The following is a 22,583-nucleotide window of genomic DNA, read 5'->3' on the forward strand; positions in this document are numbered from 1 at the left end:
GATGTTCTTTTTGAAAAGTAACGTTTCTTATAATGGTTATAGAAAAAATTAATTGAGGTGGGGAATGATTTACAAAACCATTTATTCAGATTTAAATAATAAATGATTATCATAACGAGATATCATGATGTATAACTAGGTACATATACGCAATGACATGGACTATAATACAATGATCAAGACTCTATTGTACATACTTTATTATATTGCCACCGTTGCTAAAAGCACTGTAATGTCATCTGGTTTACCACCTAAAAAATAGAAGAAACATGTTTTGGATATACACGTTAATGTTTATATGTTTATATTAGTTTTGTTTATCCTACAGTAAATGAAATGATTATCCTATTTAAACAAATTAGTAATAAAATCCCATTTGAACCATCAATGTGTTTACTTTGAGAGATAGCTACTTTGTTTGTTAGAAAATGAAAAAAAGGAAGAGTAAAAAACCCAAAAAAAAAAAAAAAAAAAAAAAAAAAAAAGAAAAAAAAAAAAAAGGAAAGGAAGGAAAGGGAAGAAAGAAAAAGGAAAAAAACAGCATATTTGTATAAGCTTTTTATTCTAGATGTAAGAATGATGAAGTAGTTAAAAAAGTACAGAAGGGAAATTGCTTTGTTACAAAGTTCTTACCAAAGTAAACAACACTCTGTACATGCATAAGATATATAAGAAAAATTGTGAAATGTATGGTACGAATAAATTGAATATATTTTTTATTAAGAACTATGTGTTTCTATAACTAGAAAATATTAAGACTACGCATTCGAAGTCGGCTCTGAAATAATTTTATATGGTAGTTTAAATGTCAACATGATTTACGTACCTATAGTGTCAATTCCATTCTCTCTAGCACTTTGTGCAAATGGAGACATAAATGCGCCGTCAAAAGCTAAACTACGAGCCATCCATGCTATCGAGTTGGCAACTCCTTGTATCTTAGTAGGATCTCTTTCTCCTTGAACTTTACGCATCTCCGTGATAAGTAATTGGTCAGGCACATTATCAAATACCCCATCTGTCGCTAAAAGAATTACATCACCATCTTCAACTCCAAAACTCGAAGTATCCGCAGACTCTGGACTATAATTAAAATATACAATGTTGTGAATAGGGAAGTATGTTAACGAGACATTATTATTAAATACATAATGTAAGTTGACAATGTACTTGCGAAGTATAATACCTGTCGCTAAGCACCAGATCAGAATGTCCTGGAGGTGGAAGAGACAACTGAAACGGGGTATTAAAGTAGTGTTGTTGTTCGGAAGAACGATGAACTACTTCTCCTTTTCTTACAACTACGAAGCCACTATCACCGATATTAGCTGCGCAAATGCTGCTTGTTTCTTTATTGAGAACTATAACGCATGCAGTACTGCTACCTGAAAAAGTCACACAACACATTACATTAATTACACTAATGTAACCTTGTTTCTCACTTCTCCCTGGAAACATAGAGTCTTTGCAAAATATAAAAAAAAAAAAAAAAAAAATGTGTAAACCACAAGTTGCTTCTAATACCTAATATGGGTTGTTTACTTTCTAGTAATTCATAGTAACTACGTGCTAATAAACCAGCTGGTTCAGAAGGTGTGAACCTGCCCATAGAGACCAGTCTTTCACAAGTTCTCATGAGGAAACTAGAAAACTCTCCTGGATCGATTCCATAATGCCTCCATCCGCCTACACCATCCGCTACGCCTAAAAAGATCGAAGAACTGTAAAATTCTACTAGACGAGAAAATGTCTAATAGTAATAGCCGAGATTAGGATTCTTATGTTTTATCGAAATGTTTTTCTTTTTGACAGAGAGTTGGTATCAACGGATATAATCGTAACGGCAAGAAAAAGTATAAAACGTAAAACGTCTAGGAGTTCTGCATACTATCAGTCATGTGCGAATACAGGACAAAGCGTTGCAACGATACGACCGTTTTTCCATGGGTCTGGCAGACTAACATTACCTATTACTTCGACAGTCTTGAATTTGGCACTAAACCAAGCATCATCGCCGAACTGTCCCTTACGTATACGTCCTCGTGTAAAATCTTTCGGAAAGCCACACACAGCCGAAATGAAAGATGCTTCGCGGCGTTTATTCACATTAGGATCAGCGTACGCTGTATAATTTGATATGCCATTCCATATCGTTCGAGACAGCAGCCTCCCGGTCCAATAAATGGACTGCATTGTACGGTGAGGCTCAAACTTTTGTGACGCACATCTTTATTAACTAAACGACGAATCTGCATGAATCGTGCAGTCAATTCACAAGCGTATCGGAGGCATGTTTTGTTGTTTTTGTTGGAGGTGCATGTAACATCGATCAAATTTACCAACTATTTGTTTTATCGCACTTGGCATCGACCACTCTGTTCTCGAATTCCGATTCACGCGAGAAGAAACGATGATCGGCGTGACCGCGATTTCAATTGAAATTATCTCCTGGTACGATGTAACCCGAGAAAGTACCTACTGGTGCTACAGTGCATTTAGCTAATCGACTTGAACACCGTTAACATTGCACCAACATACATAGCAACATATGCATGTACATGATATATGCTTTGCATCTGACTTCAGATTGAGGTACACGGGACGTCTGATAAGAGCAAGCTTCTAATGTCGTCAAACTTTGCTTTACAAATCGACTGCTAAGTCAAAGAGCACTGCAGTCTAATAGGTATTTTCATTGAGTAATTTTTAGTTTTACATTTAACGCCATCCTTGGGTGAAACCGGTAACTATGAAACGAGGAAGCTCAGTTTCGAAACGATTCGATGTTTTTCAAAACTACATATTAAAATTCGAATCACCTCGAATTGAATTCGATAGCTTGAAACTTCTGAAAATCATGGAAGTCTTGCAGATCTGTATCGAAACATATTCAAAGTGTTTCGGATTGTTTGTCACATGCACATACATGCGCGATTCGACGTGCTTATCAATCCGCTACCAGACGAAGCTTAACGATTCGATTGAAAAGCTTTACGGCTTAATAAACAAATTGAGAAACATTTTCCGATTACTAAAGACCTTACCTAAAATCTTCACCATATCACCGCGAGAGTTGCCTGTGCTCCTGTGTATGGATGCGACGGTTTTTCCATCATATTCAATTGTCGAAGGATGAACTTTTTGTAGCGAGGTTGTCGTTAAGATAGAAATTAAGGAGCAAATTAAAAGATCATTCGTCAAAAGAATTGACAAATTTATATAATTTGTAAAATTTCTGAAGAGATGAAAACGTAAGTCTCTTTGGATTTTTAGTAGTAAACGAAAACATAAGGCGGTTTTTGTTTCTACTACGATATTGATATCACTTTTAACCGTTGCATCAAAAATGTCACTACCGTTACAATTGCTATTTTTATTCGTAGGAAATCGGTTTTGTCAATACGTTATGAATTATTATGAAATTAAAAGTTTAGGTCGTGATCGATGAAAATGAAATCGTAAAGAAGAGCCTGAAGTTGGTTACGCAAGTCGGAGAACGCCACCTGCGATTCTCGAACGATGGCGGGTATCGAAAGTTCCACATGTGGTGTCGGCATGTTCGCGAGTGACGAGTTGAAAGTTCGATTTGAAAGAACGTTGTTTGAAGAAAAAGATCAGTTTTTTGCTCGAATTACGTGGAAACTTCAAGATCCGTAATAGCTTGCAACGAATCAGTTACGATCGGTGAGTGTGTATTCGTTTTTTCTGTTTTATTTCTTTTTTCGCATAAGCAATGTTTCGAAGAAGGGGAAGAAATTGCGAAGACGGGGATTCACGGGGGAAATCGATGGAATAGAAAAGTAAACTTCTAGGATCCTTTATACGCATTCTGTATACATTTTTATAACAAGGACGCGTCCGTAGTTGTGGAATACAGCTAGTAATTCGAACATTAAAATGCTTCAAAGCTATCAATCAAAGGCATTACGAGGAAGAGATATCAAATTACAGCAAAGGACACATAAAACGACTATCAGAGTTTACTAACTTCAGGCCTAACCCGATTAAATAATCGATAATATAAGACACCACTAATCTGCTAACCAGATTTAATAACTGATATTTATCCTCGTAATAACTTATCGTATAGATATACGATATATTTTATATTTGGAATTGATCGTAAGAAACAGGAATTGAATGATTGTAAGAAGATTAGAGGGGAAAAGGGAGAAAAGATAGGATAGACTCGACTAATTTCCCTATTTTTCGGATATCGTACAATCAATTGTAAAACAATCAACTATGAAACGATCGTAAGTAAGTTAATAAATAATAAATTATTTATCCGGTGGACGGGCGGGAAGGTATAAGCCAGAGTTATTAGTTTTGGAGAAAAGCACTTATAATACTATCGAAAGTGCAATGTAAGCTGAGGACGTGTTAGGTTTTGGATATACTATTAGCTAGTAGGATTTCAGTTAAAGGAGCGTTTCAGTAAAAGAGAACAACGTAGAATATATATATATATATCGGCGTTATCCTGCTTTGACTAAAATTCGTCTTACACTTTTGAACCGATCCACCGGATGAGAATAGTCCATGATATTTTAGTTGGAAAGGGGCACATACGAATAACAGCGATGCGTTTCTTCGAGTAAATCGTTTTACTAATGTTTATTAATAAACATTTCATATAGATTATTTTAATTCATATAATTTAATACCTGTTTGCCGATGTTTTTGTTGTTCTTGATGTTGCGATCAATAGTTTATCGTTATTTACACTATTCAGTATAAAATGCGAGTTCAAGATTAAATCACACCACTATGTTTTATAGACACTATCTGTCATCGATTAATAATTATCAATGCTTGTACTCAGGAAAATGCGAAGGGGGCAGTAGGGCAGTATTTTCGTTATCACTAGTGTTGTTGGTATTTAATTCTTTAGGGGAACCATTATTTATGTTACAATCTAGACTAAAATTATCGTCTAGTGGGCATTTGTTAATATTAGGCAAGTGATTAACATCGATTCCACGAACGTCGGGGAGCTTTTGTTGGTGGGATTGAGCATTTTCAGTCTCGTCGTTATCGAGACCGTTATCAGTGTGGGGTGGGGATGGATAATAGCCGCGCTGCTGTATTGGCAGTTGTTCCACCGGCGGTTGGTGGTGTTGTTGCTGTTGTTGTTGGTGTTGACCTTGATGTTGTTGCGACGACGGCTGCAGCGGCGGCTGCTGCTGCTGCTGCTGCTGCTGCTGCTGCTGCTGCTGCTGTTGGAGCTGCGACTGCTGCGCGTGATGGTGGCAATGATGCTGTTGCTGCGGCTGTTGACGATGCTTTCGTTGAGAATGATGCAGCTGTAACAACTGCACCGTGCTACCAGTCATTGCAGGTGGTGGCGGTGACGGCGGCGGCGGCGGCGGCTGCTGTGGTGGCCGGTGTTGCACTCCGTCCACACTAGTCCGTCGGGCTAGTTGTTGAGCTTGAATAAATGCATCACTAGAAAATAACAAGATTACACGAGCCCATTGGATCTATTCCACGATCACTAATGCTGCATACACACGCTGCGGACACGCGGATTTTATCCCGCCGATAAGCTCTTAATCCTTCGTTCCCCTTCCCACGCTTAAACTTACCTTTCATTTCCCTTTTTAACACACGAATCCGCGCGTATACAACTGAGCCGTGTATGCACGCGTTACCGATTTTCTCGATCAAGTTCGATGCTAAAACAATGTCGTCTTCCATTTTCGTCGAAGCAGAGATTGAAACGGTCCCGAACATAACTGTTTCAAACTGTTCTATAGTTTTCCCTCGAAAGAGAAAACTACTCGTACAATTGAAACGTAGAAACAGAAATATCGATATTCTCTGTATTATTAAATATATTGAAATATACGTAATGGTGTATTACATTTAATATTATATTAAATCAATATTATACAAATAAATGTAATTGTATAACGATATAGAGAATATCGATTTGTCTATATCTACATTGCAACTGCACGAACACTTTTGCCCCTCGTTGTATATTGGTTCTGAGTGAAACAGTTACAGTTGGGGGGATCGAATTGTGTATCTGTTATAGATATAAGAGTTCTTGTCCATATCGGTTTCGGTTTCGGTTCGTTATTATTATATCGGCTCCATATCGATTTTTATCAATTCTCCTGTTCTGTCAAATTCCCAATTCTTTATGAAAATGTTAACACGTATTAGACATTCCAATTAAGTTATTCAATATTTTAAGGTTTATCTTTAGAACTTCATTTTTATAAATTACTTAAAAAAAATTTGATCGAAAAATGATATTAGAAGTGTTGCCTCATGCGCTGCGTGGGAGGATAACGCGTGCGTACACGCATTCATGTGTTGCGTAAAGAGTAAGCTTTCTCTAGCTATTGCGCACGTGCGAAGCCTTGCAGTTGCGGCTACCAACAGTTGCACGTGAAAAGTATGTACATACATATACATATATAGAATACAGAGTTGATCGAAGTATCGTTTGGTAGCTTTGTCGTACGATTAAAGCGTAAAGGCGATCGATGATCGATCGACGAGGAAGGAAATCTTCAGATAAGGATAAGTGCGGCGTCGTTCTAGCGCGTCTTGAACCGCAGATAACCGCCTGTCGAGTAAACGTAGACGTTGCTTTTCAAAGAGATTCATCGCGGAAAAGAAGAGAGAGTCGCTTCTAGGCTCGTCGAGTATCGCTCGTGACTCGCAAGTTTCCACTATCGTCACTTTGCCACGGATATACGCAAAGAATGCTTGCGACAACTTAACTCGGGTTTCTGGCCATTCGCGCGAGTATAAATAGAAATAACAGACATCTCGTACGTAATTTGCAGCACATTCACAGCGCATTGCACACAAGCAACTAAAAGGATAAATTAGCATGCGAAGGTTGGTGTGTTGAATTTTGTCGAATCTGATCGTATCTCATCTTCCCCCTGTCACGTGGAAACTTTGGAGGCAACGGTACAATTTTTCATCAGCTTCGGGATACCTGTATGTTTTATATACTTTTATACCGTGGTTGGTCCTTTCGATTGTGCTCGTTCATTGACCTTGAACAAGTACATAGTAGCTGGCTAAAAACGGACTTGCAACTCTCGTTATACGTATCTAGAGATGTAAAAACCCGGAAGTATGCCGAGTCTATTTATATTCCGTTTCGATCGTCGGACCTTGAGATTTCTTTGGTCGAAGCTTGGGATTTCTATTCGATCCGTAAAACCGTAAAACCGTAAAACCGTAAATTCGTAAACCCATCGAGCAATTTCGGCGAGTAGCTTTCACTCGGGCATGCACCAATCCTTATCTGAATGCGCGTTCATCATGGCGATGGGAATTATACGCACTACCGTTCATAAGTAACCGGACACTTTGATCGATTCGAAGCAACGCTTATAATCCTTTTGTCTGACGTACAATTGCAAAATTAAAAGATCTAAAGGTAAATAGTCGGTGAAGCAGTAGAATAATTTTATAAGGGCTAAAACTTACAAACGTCGGCAGTTAATAACGCGTATTGATTTTCAAAAATCGATTAAACCGAGTTACAATATGTCGTTATACGTAGATTATATACGAATAGTATACGATGGTTATAAAGGATAAAATGGTTGCTGTTTAATTTGTCCACGATTTTGCGATTGAAATACATCTGCCGAAAAATAAGCCAGTGTTCGGATACTTTTGAGCGTTCGGATACTTTGAGCGTGCGATCACAGTCTGTCTCCGTATGCACACTACCGTGCATAAGTTGTAAATATAAAATATAAAATATAAAATACGAATATATAATACTCGAGGTAAAGCTGTTTATTCATTTATTTACGTAAATCTTTCGTTTGTTTTTGATCTCATCTCAGGCAACCGTATACAGTTGGTAGATATTAATAAAAACGACGGTTGGTGTTAATTAGCATAATTGAAAAAAGTTAAGTGACTTTAAACGTATCCGTGGGACGTTGAGATCTTGCAACTCTAAGAATTTCTATAGATTTGATCGCGTGTCAGCTATTTATCAAAATATAGATACTAGGTATAGTGTCGCTTGTTTCAGTAACGATTTATGGCAACCCATTTATACGAACAAGTAGAGAATCAACGGTAGAGGTTTTTCTATCGTAATGTTGAAAATATACGGAAAAATATCAGTCTTTCGATATTATCGCGCAAAGTCAAGTATCAAATACCTATGCACGGTAGCGTATGCACGTGTATACGCTGGAACTTGGATTCCCATGGCTAACCGCGGAACGCGTTCGGGGGAACTCTCGTTAGGATTGCCAGGGGGACATTTGCACAGATCTCTTTACCGAACGTCAAGCTACCAAGCCCGTGTTCGTATTGAAAAAGTCTGCGATACCTTTCGCTATCGGGCGTTTCACCCCTAGTATTCGAGCCTCTGTCAGGATCGGCAGTTGCATAAATACCCTCCTCCTTGTACATTTGATGGGAGTGTTGAGTGTGCTGATGGGTGCCGTAAGGACTTCGAGACGATGGTTGACAATATCTACCGTAGGTATCGTCACGGCCGCGGCTACATCTTCTGCTTCTACGTAGGAAATCGGATCAGTTCCTTGCCAAGTGTATCACATCTTTTTTTTTTCTTTTTTCTATTTTTTTTCAATTTTCGTTCACGCACGTGTTCTTTTCTATTTCGTCTCTCTCTTTTCGTTTTCGTTTCTATATGGTTCCTCCTTGTCCGATCGTCACGCGAATGTACGTTTGTCTAATACCAAAGGGTCCCTCGGACGATCACAGAAAACGATCGACAGACATACGTATATTGCCGACATCTCAAGGTTCTCGATTACGAAAAACAACACAACAGGACGATTACGAAAAAGTTCCGTTTCGATCGACGAGGCGTGTAGCTTTTCGACCAGTTCACCCAAAATACATAATTTGGATTAACCGCGATACGCAGCTCGAGAAGCGTTATATCTTTAACACTGTCGATCCGTATCTTCGGTCAGTCTCCTTTCGGTCTCGATGGCGCGTAAAGTGCGTATCGTTTCTCATTTCCGAAAACAAAAAAATGCGCAAGAGATTGGAAAACAGATTCGTAGCGTTTATGCCGAGTTTGCTATTAAGAAACCATTGAAAAGTGGATTAAAAGTACGGAAGAAGTAAATTTATATTTATCTGAAGTTTTCGATAAAAAGAGACGAACGTTTCTATATTAAAAAAAAAAAAAAAAAAAAAGAAAAAAGAAAAGAGGACAAGATAAGTTGCTAGAAAGATGGCAAAAGGTCGTTTATTGGATAGAAATCGACGGTACGTCCGTTTTTTTCCGAAAAAACGCGAACCCATTACGATCGATCTAGTGCGACAATTTACACGTACAATAACGTTACAAAGCCTGAAATATCGACGATATCCGTTCATATATCGATGGTCCGAGGGCCCATTAGCTCTAACCGAGCCGAATCGAGAAATGCGCATTCAGGTTGCTTGGAAATATCCCATAAATAACCGAAGTAACGCGAGAGGGACACGGTATAAACAGACTCTGCATGTAAAATTCATGAAAGCTGCACGTGGTCGGCGATGCAAGTCAACGTCGCCGAGATTTTACCAATTATCCGTGTGATCGCGCGTTTGCCTGTAACGTATAACTACGCTAATGCTACTATATCCAGACGCTTGTTACGTTTGTCTGATAGCTGTAATATGCTGTAATATGCTGTAATATGCTGTAATATGCGCAAAGTTAGAAAGCAAAAATACGTATTGGCGAGAGAAGAAAAAAGTAAGCAACGACGCATTGATAAAAATATTGGTAAGTGAGTAAGTGAGTGAGGGAGTAAGTAGATGCGACGGTGAGGTGCTAGCGTGTTATACCGATCAAGTTACATTGACGACGAGTAGATGAGACGAAAGTAACACCGTGAAGCTATACTTATCTTGCCACGTGTGTTGTTTGTGTGTGTGTGTGTGTGTGTGTCGCTTATATCAGACCGATAGCTACAACTACAGATAGCCGATTTATCCGTTCTTTTTTTTTATTTCCTTAGTATATAGTACTCGCGAGTAAGTACATATACACGTACTTAGCTCGTTCAAATTTTGCAGCTATGCACGTTGAAATTTCCTCAAGTAAGAGAGATTTTATGCGATATAGTTGTAAATGGTTTGGCGACCAAGTTAAAAACAACTCGGTCGCGATCGCGGTCAAAGCTTCGTGAAAGAGGAGTGTACCGATCGGATCGAATGACACGTAATGCTAGTAGAAGCGACGAAAACGTCGAGATGAGAACGTAAAGCATGGCGAAGCGCGTATTTCGCACTAGTTCTTACCCTTGGGAGGACTCGCTACAAACGGACGAATCTTTTCTGTAGGGACGATCAGCCTCGCTTTCGGACATGCGCATATCCTCGGAGCCGCTCGGACTTTTGTTTCTAGTCGTGTGACGCTCCAACTGCTTGATCAGGTCTTCCAAAGTGCGTATGCGAATTATACCGCAAGGCGGCATGTGCTCCTCGTACTCCTCGTCCACCTGGTTGTCGATATGCTTTATGATGTCCTTGCGATACGAATCCGTGGGATAGCAATCTTGCAGAGGATCCGTTAGCATTTCCGTAAGTGGATCCGTCAGAGCTTCGTCGTCCATCGGATTTCCGCTAGTCGATGTCGTTCCCGATGTTTCTCGTTGATTCGCCGCCATTCTCAGTGCCTCGATAATGTGCTCGTGATAACCGTTCAGTTGATCCAACGTACGCTCCACGTTAGCTACCGCTCCTCCTACCACACCTGCTCGATTTTCGTCCTTTTCGTTAATTTTTACCCTTTGTACCTATCTTACGTGTATTTGCATCGTACGTAAACGGTCGATGCAACCAGCTCAGCTACAGTTTGCGCTGTATTTCCATACAGCTGAATCGTAGGCGTAAATTCTTTGGAAACGCTGTATAAGAAATTTCATTTCAATTTCGAGCTCGTTGCATCTGCCCTTTACGTTTCGGCTATTAGTTTACTCGGTTGCACGATTATCGATCATCGCAATACCGTAACTACCGTGTTTCTTTAAAATTCCCTTCGTACGAAATTGTGGAAGATTGTTCTGCTGTAGATCGATGAAGGAGACAACTTCGTCCGCTCCCGTATCTCCCTCCTCCTCGCTTATACCGGGCTTCTTCACCTGCGACTTATGCTCCCTGAAAATGTCGACGTGAAAGAACATTTGGTGATCTCGCTGTATCTACTCGATGAATCCGATTCGAGCTGATCGGAGAAGACGAAACGTTCATAGGTTCGGTGTAATTTCAATACGTATGTTTGCACTTATTATCGCGTTCTTTCGTTATCGAAATTACCGATGCAAAATCAGAATTTCGTTATCGAATCCGAAATTTCGAATCGCACACCTTTGAACGTCGAGTCTTCGATTCGACGTGACCATTTTTTGCCTCGCAGAAACCACCCATTTGGTCGCACTCGCGAAAGGCTCTCTTTAAACCGGTGCAGTCTCGTAGTTAGGGTCACATTCGTGTTTGTGCCTCACTTTTAATCGAGCTATCGATTAAAACGTGACACGAACGCGAACACGACATCGTGTCTTTTCCTTTGACTCTGGTTAAACGCGGAGAATTTTGACAAAATGTACACGCGTATCTTTTCCTTTTTCGTCCGAAATGAATCTGCTTGCCCTTTGTCGATAGTTTATTTTATCAGGCTCATCGAATCCAGGCATGCTTGAAGCGAACGGTATATTGGAAAATTCTACGTTTGATCCTTTGCTCGCAAAACACGTGACAAAAGTATGTATTTCTCGTTCTTTTTTTTTTCTTCTATTTTTTTTTCTTTCTTTTTCTCTTTTTTCTTTTTTTCTTTTTTTTTTTTTATTATTATTTCCAAACGAATACACAGCTGCGGTCGGGGCGTTCTACGTTAAACTATGCGAATGCTAAAAAGTAACGACCGAAGCATGCTCGGTGTATCAAGTAGGTATATGTTCTGTGATCTGTAATTGCAAAGAATTAGTCGTTCTAGCGAACTCGTAATGAAAGTCGATGATTGTGCGGCGCATTCGAAAGGAAAAAGCATGCAGTGCAAAGATGAGAAGACATGGCGTGTAATATTCTGTGCATGCACTTTATTACTCTTTTCTACTCGAATCGACCACAACGTGCGTGTCGAGAGATACGATAGAGCAGACGATGAATCAGGCTTGCTGAAATCAGAAGCGTGTCACACACGTGAGAATTAATATGCAATCGCGTTAGAACTAGATTTCCCACTGTTTCCAACGAAATATTATACTGTATAGTACCAGCTACCGTGAAAAATATAACGGAACGGAAAGTTTTCGAAAAGTCAAGTGGTCTTTGTATACGAGTTCCTACGTTGGACGGACGAGCCAACAAGTACGAGCTTGATCTACTTAAAATCGTTGGTAGAAAGAAATCGAAAGATGCCCACCTTGAACGTTGTAGAAAATCTGGGCCAAATGCATCGTGCCGTTATGCGATATCAAAACATCATTTTTCAACCGAAAATCTAAAGGTAAACGGAAAGAACAAAATACATCCGACAAACGAAAAGACAGTCCCTTCATCGTCTCTTTGTGTTTGCTTTTCCAATAATTGTACAAAATGTATCGCTACTACTGCATTCCTAATCAGTGCTGTTAAACAATGTCACGTTCACAAATCCATCTTACGTATCGTGTTGTACTATCACAGTGTATCTCTGCACGCATGTACAGTGTACGGTGGCTGGCGAAAACATTCGTACACTTTTTTCCGGATATATTGCGTGTGTTGCACGAAACGTTAAAAAATTTCATTATCGCCATTATGTCTACTATCCAGATCCGACTACTACACGACTATCCTTATACATATATGTATATTTTTTTTTTTTTTTTTTTTTTTTTTTTTTTTTTTTGAACGGCTCTAAAAACGTTCAGAGAAGTTGCGAGACTTTCGATACAAGTATACAGACTAGTCCGAACGAAGCGTTACGACCAGTTTTCACAGAAACTAACACGAAACTTTGTTTTCGCTGTAATTCGATGGGAAAACGGAGCAGGGGAGAAAAGGGGGCATAACCATGTACGATAAAAAACAAAATAGTCGGAGTAAACGTGATTCAGTCTTGTAAGAGGTATCTGAATGGTAAAAAATTAATACGATTTTCCATTTATAAGAATCTTCCATTCTTACGCGACAGCTCGCCTTGGAAAGATGTATTAGACTTGCTGCGCCGCTCAGTTATATAGATATCTTTGTTAGATTCTGAGAAACAGTTCGTGTAACACCTCGTTTCAACCACCGTGTTTATATCCTAGAGATTAGAAAAGTATTTAAATAGGCAATCATCCGTGATACTAATAAGTAATACTAAAAGTTAATTAAGATCTAATAGGTCTCGGTGTCGAGCGGGACCGTCTTTAACATTTCAATTGATCTAATAATAAGCGATTGCTTACACCGTATACCAACGTTTTACTAAGTACGAGTTTACCACAACATACGGTATGTCTTGCAACATTTACATACATACGTATGTACGTATATCGTGGCTGTAATTCTTAACTGTTCTCTCTCTCTCTCTCTCTTTCTCTCTCCCTCCCTCTACTAGTTGGAAAACCAAGGAAATTGTAATTCAAAGTTTACAAAGTCTAATTAAATTATCGTGCCGAGTTAGGATTTGAAAGAATCGAATATTCGTTGTTTTCCAAGTCGAATTTTCATCGCGTTATCAAACGTTTGCATCTTTTTATACCAATCAGACGCGTGTGGATCGGCTAATTACTAGGAGTTGACCGAAACACGACAGTTGCGTCTCGTTACAGCGTCGATAAAATTTCGATATGCTTTGTACAACGCGCACGGTATAAATGTAACAGTTTTCTATGGTACGTGTACGAATACTTTTTCCAGCCACTGTCTATCTCTGTGTACACAGGTATGTACGTGTATGTGTGTGCGTATGATGTATGTAGATGTGTGTATGCGGATGTGTTTGCCTCTGCACGCGAAAGATATTCAGCTGAACGAGCTCGACGCAAGTTGACGCTCGTGAGCGATATCTTTATCCGTGCGGATGTAGCAACGTTTGCGACTCATTCCGCGAGCCGAGCATCTCTGCTCGCTTCGATAAGGTAAAACGAGTCAGGCCAGCGAAGCAGAAGTTTCCAAGATCGCAAAGTTTGCGGTCGCATCTGTATCTGAGCGGGAGCCCTTTGAATTCTTTCTAGAAGCTGGCCTGTCACGTTTTCGACGACTAGCGTGTTCGAGTCTTGAGATCATCGATCAACTATATGGTGACATAACGGCGAGACACATGAGACTTACTTGACTCTTGGCCCGTCTGCGGTGGCGACGCTATTCGGGGGTCGAAACACCACGCGCTGGGTCTCGCCGCGGCTAGAAATATACTAATATAGGCATGCCGCGGGTATTTCACCACGAATTTAACCCCTTGCGGTCGGATTCGTCACGATTTTGCCAACAAACGAGCAATCGAAAAACTACTCTTTTCCTAGAATTCCGTCGATTTCTAGAAGCAGACAGAGAGGGAAAGAGGCAGGGTGGGAGGGAGGGAGGTAGACAGGTAGAGAGAGAGAGAGAGAGAGAGAGAGAGAGACGTGAAATAGAAAAAAGATAGAATTCTCGACCAAAGTTGCGAGATGGAACACCCGGCTTATGCACGACCACAAAGGGTTAAAGGTGTGCTAGATATCGCGTAGTCGACGGTGTTGGCGTTCTCGATTTCTCATCGTCGACGAGTCGTCTTCGTTTTCGTTCGCGTCGCGTTTTCCTTTGATCTTCCTCGAGGTATGTTGCGCGACACGCATGACCGCGCGGTAGAAAAACGAGTTATAAGAAATCGAACGAGAAAGATGAATTTTTCCAAGATCGTCGACTCCGAACCACGACATCGGAGGATCAGACACGTTCGGTTGGAAATTCGTTGCACAGCGCATAGAACAAAGTGACCAAACATGGAATAACTATACGTATACGCTACAGGATTCACTCGTCGAATACGCTCCGTGCGTTTACTTCGTCAAGAACTTTTGTTGCGATATTCTGGCCGAGAAATACTTTTAAACATTTGACGCGAATGACGTTTGGAGAATAAAATGGTACTCCGTATTTGGCTACCTTGCTGTAACCTGGCGCGAATATATCCCAACTTGTTTCTATGGTGAAGCGAAAATTTCCGAGCAAATTTTGCGGCAAACTTGTTCGATCTCTTTCAGCGTACGATGTTAAAGCAAATTGTTTGCCGCTTCGAGGAAACAAGATGAACTCGGAACGCCGCGCCGAGTGGAACGACAGAGAAGATGGCTCGTCGCGAGAGTTACGACATATGGAACGCGGTCGCGTATGAAACAGTGTCTCTCGAGAACTCGGTGAAAATTCTTTTTCGTCTATGAAAAGCAGCGCGAACCGAATCCCCGACGAATGATTTTTGTAAATGTCGAATGAATGCCGTGTGACGTGAATTCGTGTGACGCAAACATTAATGGAAAACCAATGTATAAGTAGAAGCGAGATGTGTCTTTGGCGATCGTTGATGGATCCTTTTTAACACTAGTTGCAGGGGTCTTCCCTAGATTATCTCTTAAAAGCGTACTCGAACACGTACTCTGATCATTTCCAAAGTTTCACTCGTGTTAGCTTAGGATCATTGGGATCGGCCTGTTTCTCGTTTCGCCGCTTCTCGCTTTGTCATTATTGTTATTATTATTACTATTATTAATATTATTATTTTTGTTGTTGTTACTATCATCATCATCATCATCATCGCCATTATTGCTATTATAGTTTGCGAGCAGGCTGACGAAGAACGATAGGGGAAACTGAGAAACAGGTATATAAATTTGACCGAAGGGCGATAGATAGAGCTGTCGTCTATATATTATATAAATTGCGTCTCGTTCGAAAGATCAGCCGGTGATCGGGTCGAAAGTAAATGCGCGATCGAATCTAGAATCGATCGTGTCCCCGGAGAAACGTAACGAAGAAACGCGTGAAACGCTCGAGCGTCAATCTCTAGCCCGACTGTGTTAGCTAGGTAGGCAACGAAACGATCGTCATACCTGGAATTAGGCATACTGCTGAAGTTGAGGATCTTGTCGTGGACGTTGTCCAGGACGGCGTGTCCCGGATGATGGTTTCCGGTGTTTTCGGAAACCATGTAACTCCTCTGCGGCGGTTTCTTCACGTACGGTTGCTCGTACTTCTGGACGGTGCTCTTCCTTCTGCGGGAAATTGGCCGATTACGAGAATGCGAGGCTCGCGATCGTGGTAACCACAAAGAACGATTAGGAAGCGCATGCAAACTACGGGAGGGTGACATCGAACGAATTTCTTCGTTCCTTCGTTCCTTTCGTCGTCATCGTTGCGCGTTCAATGACGTTTTGAAATGCGTTGACCGAACGGAAAGGAATCGTAGTCGACTCCCTCTCAAGATATTATTGGCCAAGTGCGTGCTCGCGATATTCTACCATAATTATGTACACACGTTCCCGGTTTAAACGTATATAAACGCTCACATATATAAAAACGTATATAAATGGTGTACGCCACGTTAAAGTCCAACGTAGCGTCTAAACGTAATGAGCAGATATGGAGGGTAGATATACGTTTAATCCGTAAAATCTTCCTTCGCAATGAAATGTTTGACGCTAGCGAAGCGGGCGCGTCTACGGGCTTGTACAGGGAGCCGTGATCGCATGCATTAGAACGAAAACAGATAACCAGTCGAATGGTACACCGGCAGCTGGCCTTTCGGCCACTCGTGCGAGTTCGTCCTCCGCTGGCAGTGGACCCGTCAACCAAATACACAAAATCAAACGATAACGTAGTAGACAGACAGACGGGCAAAGTGTCTCGAGACAAAGTATCGAGCTAAGCTTTGTAGCACACGCGTGCGTTCCACGGGGCTGAACATACTTTGCTCAGCATTGTCGGCAAAACAAGGAAGTAGCACTTTGGTCGATCGCCATCACCCCGCTGTAACGCGTCAATCTTTAACCGATACCAATACGTTCGGATCATTCGGTCTCTCGTCTCGTTCTTTCTTCTATCGATCGAAACGATCGTTCCTTGTTGCACGAGCCGTTAAGGATATCAGTTAACGGTTACGAAACACAGAAGCCTTTAGTTACTTGCGGACGAGTAACGATACACGTCGAGTAGCCAATTTTGCGAAAGCGATTCGGAACCAACCTAAATGGTTCGCGGCAAATGCGAATTTTCCGGCAATCGCTTAAGCTGCTTATCGTTAGCATAATCGTAGCAACGATCAGGTACGGTACGCGTGCTATAGGCAGACGCGCGATCGACGGAGCATTTCCTGCCCGGCAAATGGAATAGGACGGTTCCTCGTGAAAACGAGTGGCACGCGTTTCCTATATCATCCGTTCTCTTCGGTTTGATTCGGTTCGCTGTTCGTCTCTCTGTTCGTTGCAACGAGTATAAATCTTTGCACGGTCGCACAAGCGTGGCGTGTATCTGGTATACGGAGCGATACGGAGCGATACGTTGCGACTCATTGCGGCGCAGATTATGCAGAGCGCTTGATCGGCACGATAAAAGAAGATACATCGAGACAAAAAGAAAGAAAGAGTGTGTGTGTGTGTGAGAGAGAGAGAGAGAGAGAGAGAGAGAGAGAGAAAAGGAAAAAAGTAGAAAGTGTACGAAAAGAAGAGTAAGCGGAAATAGTAAAAGAGAAAGACGGTAATATAATACGGACTCTAAAAGATATACATGTAAATATATATGTACGACGTGTGGATCGTAAAAAAAAGAAAAATAAAATGACATACATATATATGTGCATATATATACATACATACATATATATACGTACATATATATATATATATATATATACGCATACAAAAGAATTTCTACGTGTATGTTTCTGCACACTAACCTGAGACAGAGGGAGTAGTTTTTATGTACTACGACTGACCTGTAGCAGAGAGCCATCAGAGCAAATACTACGAAAACACCCCCTACCACCGACATGAGCACAGCAACTAAAAATACAGTGTTAGAGCCGTGGTAGTTCTCTGTGACGATCAGACGTGTTAGTTAGTTACATCGTTAGATTTGCATGGTCGTTGGTCGTCATGTGTCGAACATTGTCGATATTCGACACGATATCAAGATCGAGTACCATTGTTCGCGCAGCGCGCGGTATACAGTTGATATATTTTGGTATCCGAGCGTCCCACAGCATGCAGACAGACAGAGATGGCAGTGACAGACAGAAACAGACAAGAAACAGAGAAGCCAGAATCAGCACATATACATATACATGGACGTAGTTTGTTTTACGCACACCATTCGCGTGGTACACGCACCATCGACGCATCATCGACGCACCATCGACGCACCATCGACGCGGCATCGACGCGACATCGACGCGACATCGACGCGGTATCTCGCGATACGAGTACAATGGATGCGAACCAGTTCTTTTTCTCTTTCTCTAGTTCTAGAGTCCCTAGCGCCTCTTTTCTCGCTTCGATTCCACTTTCCGTTTAGTATCTCTCTATCTATCTTAGTTTAGAGATGCCCGCGATCCTTTCTCTCGTGTCTTTTACGTTCGGGTCGGACGACTCGTTGTTAACTGTAATACTTTTCCGATTCACATTCACATTGACATCGACGAAGACACGATATCACGTGGAGTAGTCGCGATCAAATAGTCGTCTGGCTGGTACATACGCCAGTTGGAAATTTTGTCGTTAACGGTTGCTTTTCGATCTCAGACTGTCCGTTTCTTCGCTAATCAGCCTTATTCATGCTTTTATAGGGCATACAAGCAGCTGGCACATTGGCGTTGTAATGGATCGTGTATCGGATATCGCACCCCAAGGGACGAATCATACAACATACTCTCTCTGTATAGAGTAATTTCTTAGAATAGAGATACACATTATCCTCCGTCTGTCATTTTTTCAATCACGGTCGCAGACAATTCACCATTATCCATTATCGCAAGATGGGCTAATCTATCGAGTTTAATCGAGTTTAGACCATGAACGTACACGCATCTGTGATGCCGACATCGGTTACCACCTCGCTCCGACTTCCAACCACTCTTACAATTACAACTTGTTAGAAAAATCGACAACAACGTTTTCTTTCCAAGATTATCCGTTATCCGCTTCATGTCCCCTCCCATATTCGTATTCGTATTCGTATTCGTATTCGTATTCGTATTCGCCACTTGTTAATTTTAACGCTACAGCCCGTCCCGCCAGAAGCGCCAATGGTCTTTACGATAACGAAAGCTGGAATCTTTAACTTTCTTTAACTTTGACTTCCGTTTCTCATCTCTATTACTCGTGTTCTATCGTTTTTCTTTTCCCTTTACCCTCGTTTCTTCTCTATAATATAAAATATAAAATTTCCGTGACTCGTTCGTACACGTTTACGGCCCTGTGTGTGCCATTACTCTCCGCACCAAAGCGACTATTTAACCGGATATTCGACAAATCCAGTTAAATTCAATTAGACCGTAGACTCTAGACGCTGGAACAAGCGCATCCCTGACGCACGGTTTACGCAACAACTTTTGCCTTCGTCCCTTGGTATGCGACACCAAGTAGAAACGTAGATCCCTCGCTCGTGCAGCATAGTCACGATCGTAGTGATCATTCATACGCGCTATGCGAGCACGAGCACATTCAGAGCACACCATTGAAAAAAACATCGGTATATGTATATATACATATATAGATAAAAATATGTATATGAATAAACATCGAGTAAATAGGCTAAGATGAATCAATATTACGAGAGCAATTTGACGGCCGCGTGCGATGCCTCATCATCCAGCTAGCCACGGAATTACTTGACAATGACAGGCGTTAGTCGAACCCACTCAACAACTTTATTTTTTGCTACTGTACCTGTAGCAAACGGCCATTAGCGCAAAACAAATGAAGACTCCTTTGACCACACCCACCAGGATTAATACCATCATTCCGGTGCTAAGAGTGTTGTTAGTTGTTTCTGAAACGACCATCACATTTTGTAATCTGCGCGTATCGGAAAGGTACATCGCGTGTTTCGCATCTCGCACGATCTTTTCCAACATTCGAAACTCGTTTATCTCGTGGTAAAAGCAAGTTGCGAGGATCGGTCGGTCCGGAAAAGATTAACTTCTATGCGAGTAAGAGAACAGCGCTACGAAAGGAAGAGAATTTGTTCCAAGAACAATTTTCTTCGTTTCCTCTTATTTTCCTCCCTCTCGGTTTACTCGTAACCAGCGCGCGTACGATATCGGTCTGCGTAAACTTGCAACTCGAACACAAACAACAACAACGATCACGTATACTCGTGTTAGCAGCGAAGTGAATTCGAATTTCCAGCCTAACGATTCGATCGGAACGTCACAGATTGACGCGTTCGATTTGAGGATCATCGGAAGATAGAGTTTCGCGCGAACAGCTGGTAATCCGTTTCACCGTAGAACAGTGAGAAGGCTGGTTGCATCGTTGGTAAGGGAAGCGGGCGGTATCGCCCGACAAGGATCGCCGCGACGACGCGCGCAGTTGGCATCTGCGATCGTTCTTTTCTCTCGAGAGGTTATAGTTATGCACGGTTCGTGAGTCGAAAGTAGAAAAGTGTAGTCGAGTAAACTTATCGGCCCGTACTCCATATATATACGTATAAACGCATTGAATTTTATGTGCACAGCTGATGGTATGGCCCCAAATAATCAGGCGGCTAACCGGTATTCCGTCGGGATACGGGACGAGTCTTCGTCTTATTAATATCTTCGCGAATTATACACATCTACACGATCGACGAATGTCTGCCTTTTCAAGATTACCGGTCACGGTAGAACGTTCCGCTTATCACGCCTGTTGAATTCCCCCGAGGTACCATCCATCTTTGTTATCGACCTCTGTCTTACCCAAGAGCCTCGTGTTTTCCTTCTTCTTCTCCGCGTATTAAACGGACGAACATTCAACATATTACATTCAATACATGGAATAAGATGGGAGAAGAAGGAAACTGATCGATCACGCGACTCGACGCGGAGAAACATCCACCGTAGCCGGTAACCGGCGCCGCGTATCTAAGCTTACTCTACTATTTATTATCTCTACTATCATTTTACTCTGTTCATTTCCTATTTACCGTCGTCCGCTTATCGTTAGATTACAGGCTAGAAACGATCGCGCGAGCTACGCGAAACCGAGGCTGGTCGAGCGATTACGAATCAAACAGCGACTCGAGCAAAGTGGATCGATGTCGCAGCTTCGGTTTCTCGCCTCGTTCGAAATCGAAATTCGAAATTCGAAATTCGAAATTCGAAATTCGAGATTCGAAATTCGAGACCGACGGTTTTCTATCTTCTAGTGTTTTACGAATCGCAACTTACCGTAGGGGGTCTCTTTCTTCCCTAATTTAGGATCTGAACTATTTTTACCAGCTGATTCGGTGCTAGACGTGGTTGGCGGGGAAGTTGGAATTTCCTGCTGTATGGAGCAATCCGGTCCGTTCCATCCAGCGTAACAGAAGCATTTATTCAAGTTGGTGCATACCTACGGGAACAAGCGAATTTCATTTGGAATCGGCCGATTTTTAAGTCGTTTAGCCCAGTGTCAAAAGTTTTGCTTACGCCATTCCCCGAGCATTCGTTATTGTTGTGATTGCTAGGACACCTGTCGTTGCCCAAGTTCGGGGGCAGGTTTATGCACGTTTGGTTCACGCAAATCTAAAACAGAAAACAAGTAAACGCTGTCGTATCGATACGTCGATCGTTTCTCCGTGTGCAGCTACGAGCCACAGTGACTCGCTACGACGGCATTCGACTCTGCGTAATCCTATTTTTATAACAGGCATAATTCCGTTAACGAACAGCGACAATCGGAAAAGGGAGAATTCGCGGTTTCTACGGATTAGAAAAAGTCGTCTCTCTTACCGATTGGTTACCGCAGGATGTTCCATCCCGAACCAAACCCATGCCAGGCATCTCGGTTGCATCCACCTTCCCAGTCGTAGACCTTTATGCGAACAATCGACGCCAACGTTATTCATATATACAACGGGATTCTTACGATCCGATTACGATAGAAGGATAATGGGAAATTTAACGTTTGCTTACTTGCACTCGTACTCTGCGCCCTTTATCGAGATTATGGTTATCGAATGATCCGCTTCTGGCAACATTGGCTGTTTGCCACCTCGCTGACACTGCAGTGACCCGCAACGAACGTTCCTACGATTACGTATCATTACGTGGCATCAAATCATTACGATTTGACCAATTACCGAATGGCAGAAATATTTTTTGGCTCGAAACAATTTGTCAACGAGCTTTGTGAAAGAGGTTTTCAGAAAGAGCGATAACAGCATAATAGAGAAGAATAATAAAGAAAATAAAGACGACAAAACAAATGAACGAGTGACTCTTTTTTTATCGCCATATCGTTAATAATATTGGGGAAATTACAATTATTTAGAACGTCCTTCTCGATACTTGACTTCTTCCAAGGCCCGGTTTTCTCGTACCCGGTGCACACGTGCCACATATCGCAAGCTTCATTTTCGGCTAAGGCTTATCGCGATGGATCAAAAATTGCAGACTTTTTTTTTTTACACCGTTTGGTAGTTTTTGACGAATG

At 41.5% G+C, this 22,583-nt stretch overlaps 2 protein-coding genes across 23 annotated transcripts in view; both read right to left on the reverse strand.

Moving 5' to 3' along the window:
- Positions 1 to 65: 65 nt before the first annotated feature.
- Positions 66 to 3,162, reverse strand: LOC132914441 (protein phosphatase PTC7 homolog). Of its 4 annotated transcripts, none has more exons than XM_060973574.1 (5): positions 3,045 to 3,162; positions 1,525 to 1,704; positions 1,187 to 1,385; positions 827 to 1,083; positions 66 to 251 (listed from the first exon to the last, which is right to left on the reverse strand). In XM_060973574.1, the coding sequence occupies exons 1-5, from the start codon at positions 3,058 to 3,060 to the stop codon at positions 202 to 204; spliced, it is 702 nt and encodes a 233-aa protein (XP_060829557.1). In that variant the 5' UTR covers positions 3,061 to 3,162; the 3' UTR covers positions 66 to 201. The 4 variants fall into 4 exon arrangements, with proteins under 4 accessions (XP_060829557.1, XP_060829555.1, XP_060829556.1 ...); XM_060973572.1 differs by lacking the exon at positions 3,045 to 3,162 and adding an exon at positions 1,968 to 2,637 and having other exon boundaries at positions 1,543 to 1,704; XM_060973573.1 differs by lacking the exon at positions 3,045 to 3,162 and adding an exon at positions 1,968 to 2,636 and having other exon boundaries at positions 1,567 to 1,704.
- Positions 3,163 to 4,588: 1,426 nt separating this feature from the next.
- Positions 4,589 to 22,583, reverse strand: part of LOC132914423 (disintegrin and metalloproteinase domain-containing protein 11) — a 73,761-nt gene continuing 55,766 nt past the window's right edge. For 5 of the 19 annotated variants that reach the window (XM_060973514.1, XM_060973515.1, XM_060973527.1 and 2 more), the window contains 11 exons: positions 22,064 to 22,177; positions 21,881 to 21,962; positions 21,578 to 21,673; positions 21,338 to 21,500; positions 17,867 to 18,005; positions 16,026 to 16,187; positions 14,272 to 14,343; positions 10,979 to 11,127; positions 10,270 to 10,723; positions 8,333 to 8,521; positions 4,589 to 5,448 (listed from right to left, as the gene is read on the reverse strand). In XM_060973514.1, the coding sequence (XP_060829497.1) occupies positions 4,809 to 5,448; positions 8,333 to 8,521; positions 10,270 to 10,723; positions 10,979 to 11,127; positions 14,272 to 14,343; positions 16,026 to 16,187; positions 17,867 to 18,005; positions 21,338 to 21,500; positions 21,578 to 21,673; positions 21,881 to 21,962; positions 22,064 to 22,177 (2,260 nt within the window). In that variant the 3' untranslated portion in view covers positions 4,589 to 4,808. Of the gene's footprint in view, positions 5,449 to 8,332; positions 8,522 to 10,269; positions 10,724 to 10,978; positions 11,128 to 14,271; positions 14,344 to 16,025; positions 16,188 to 17,866; positions 18,006 to 19,856; positions 19,960 to 21,337; positions 21,501 to 21,577; positions 21,674 to 21,880; positions 21,963 to 22,063; positions 22,178 to 22,583 lie in introns of all 19 variants that reach the window. The other 14 variants (XM_060973525.1, XM_060973523.1, XM_060973521.1 and 11 more) reach the window with 12 other exon arrangements.

This window comes from Bombus pascuorum, chromosome 15, assembly GCF_905332965.1.
Source record: "Bombus pascuorum chromosome 15, iyBomPasc1.1, whole genome shotgun sequence".
Lineage (NCBI taxonomy): Eukaryota > Metazoa > Arthropoda > Insecta > Hymenoptera > Apidae > Bombus > Bombus pascuorum.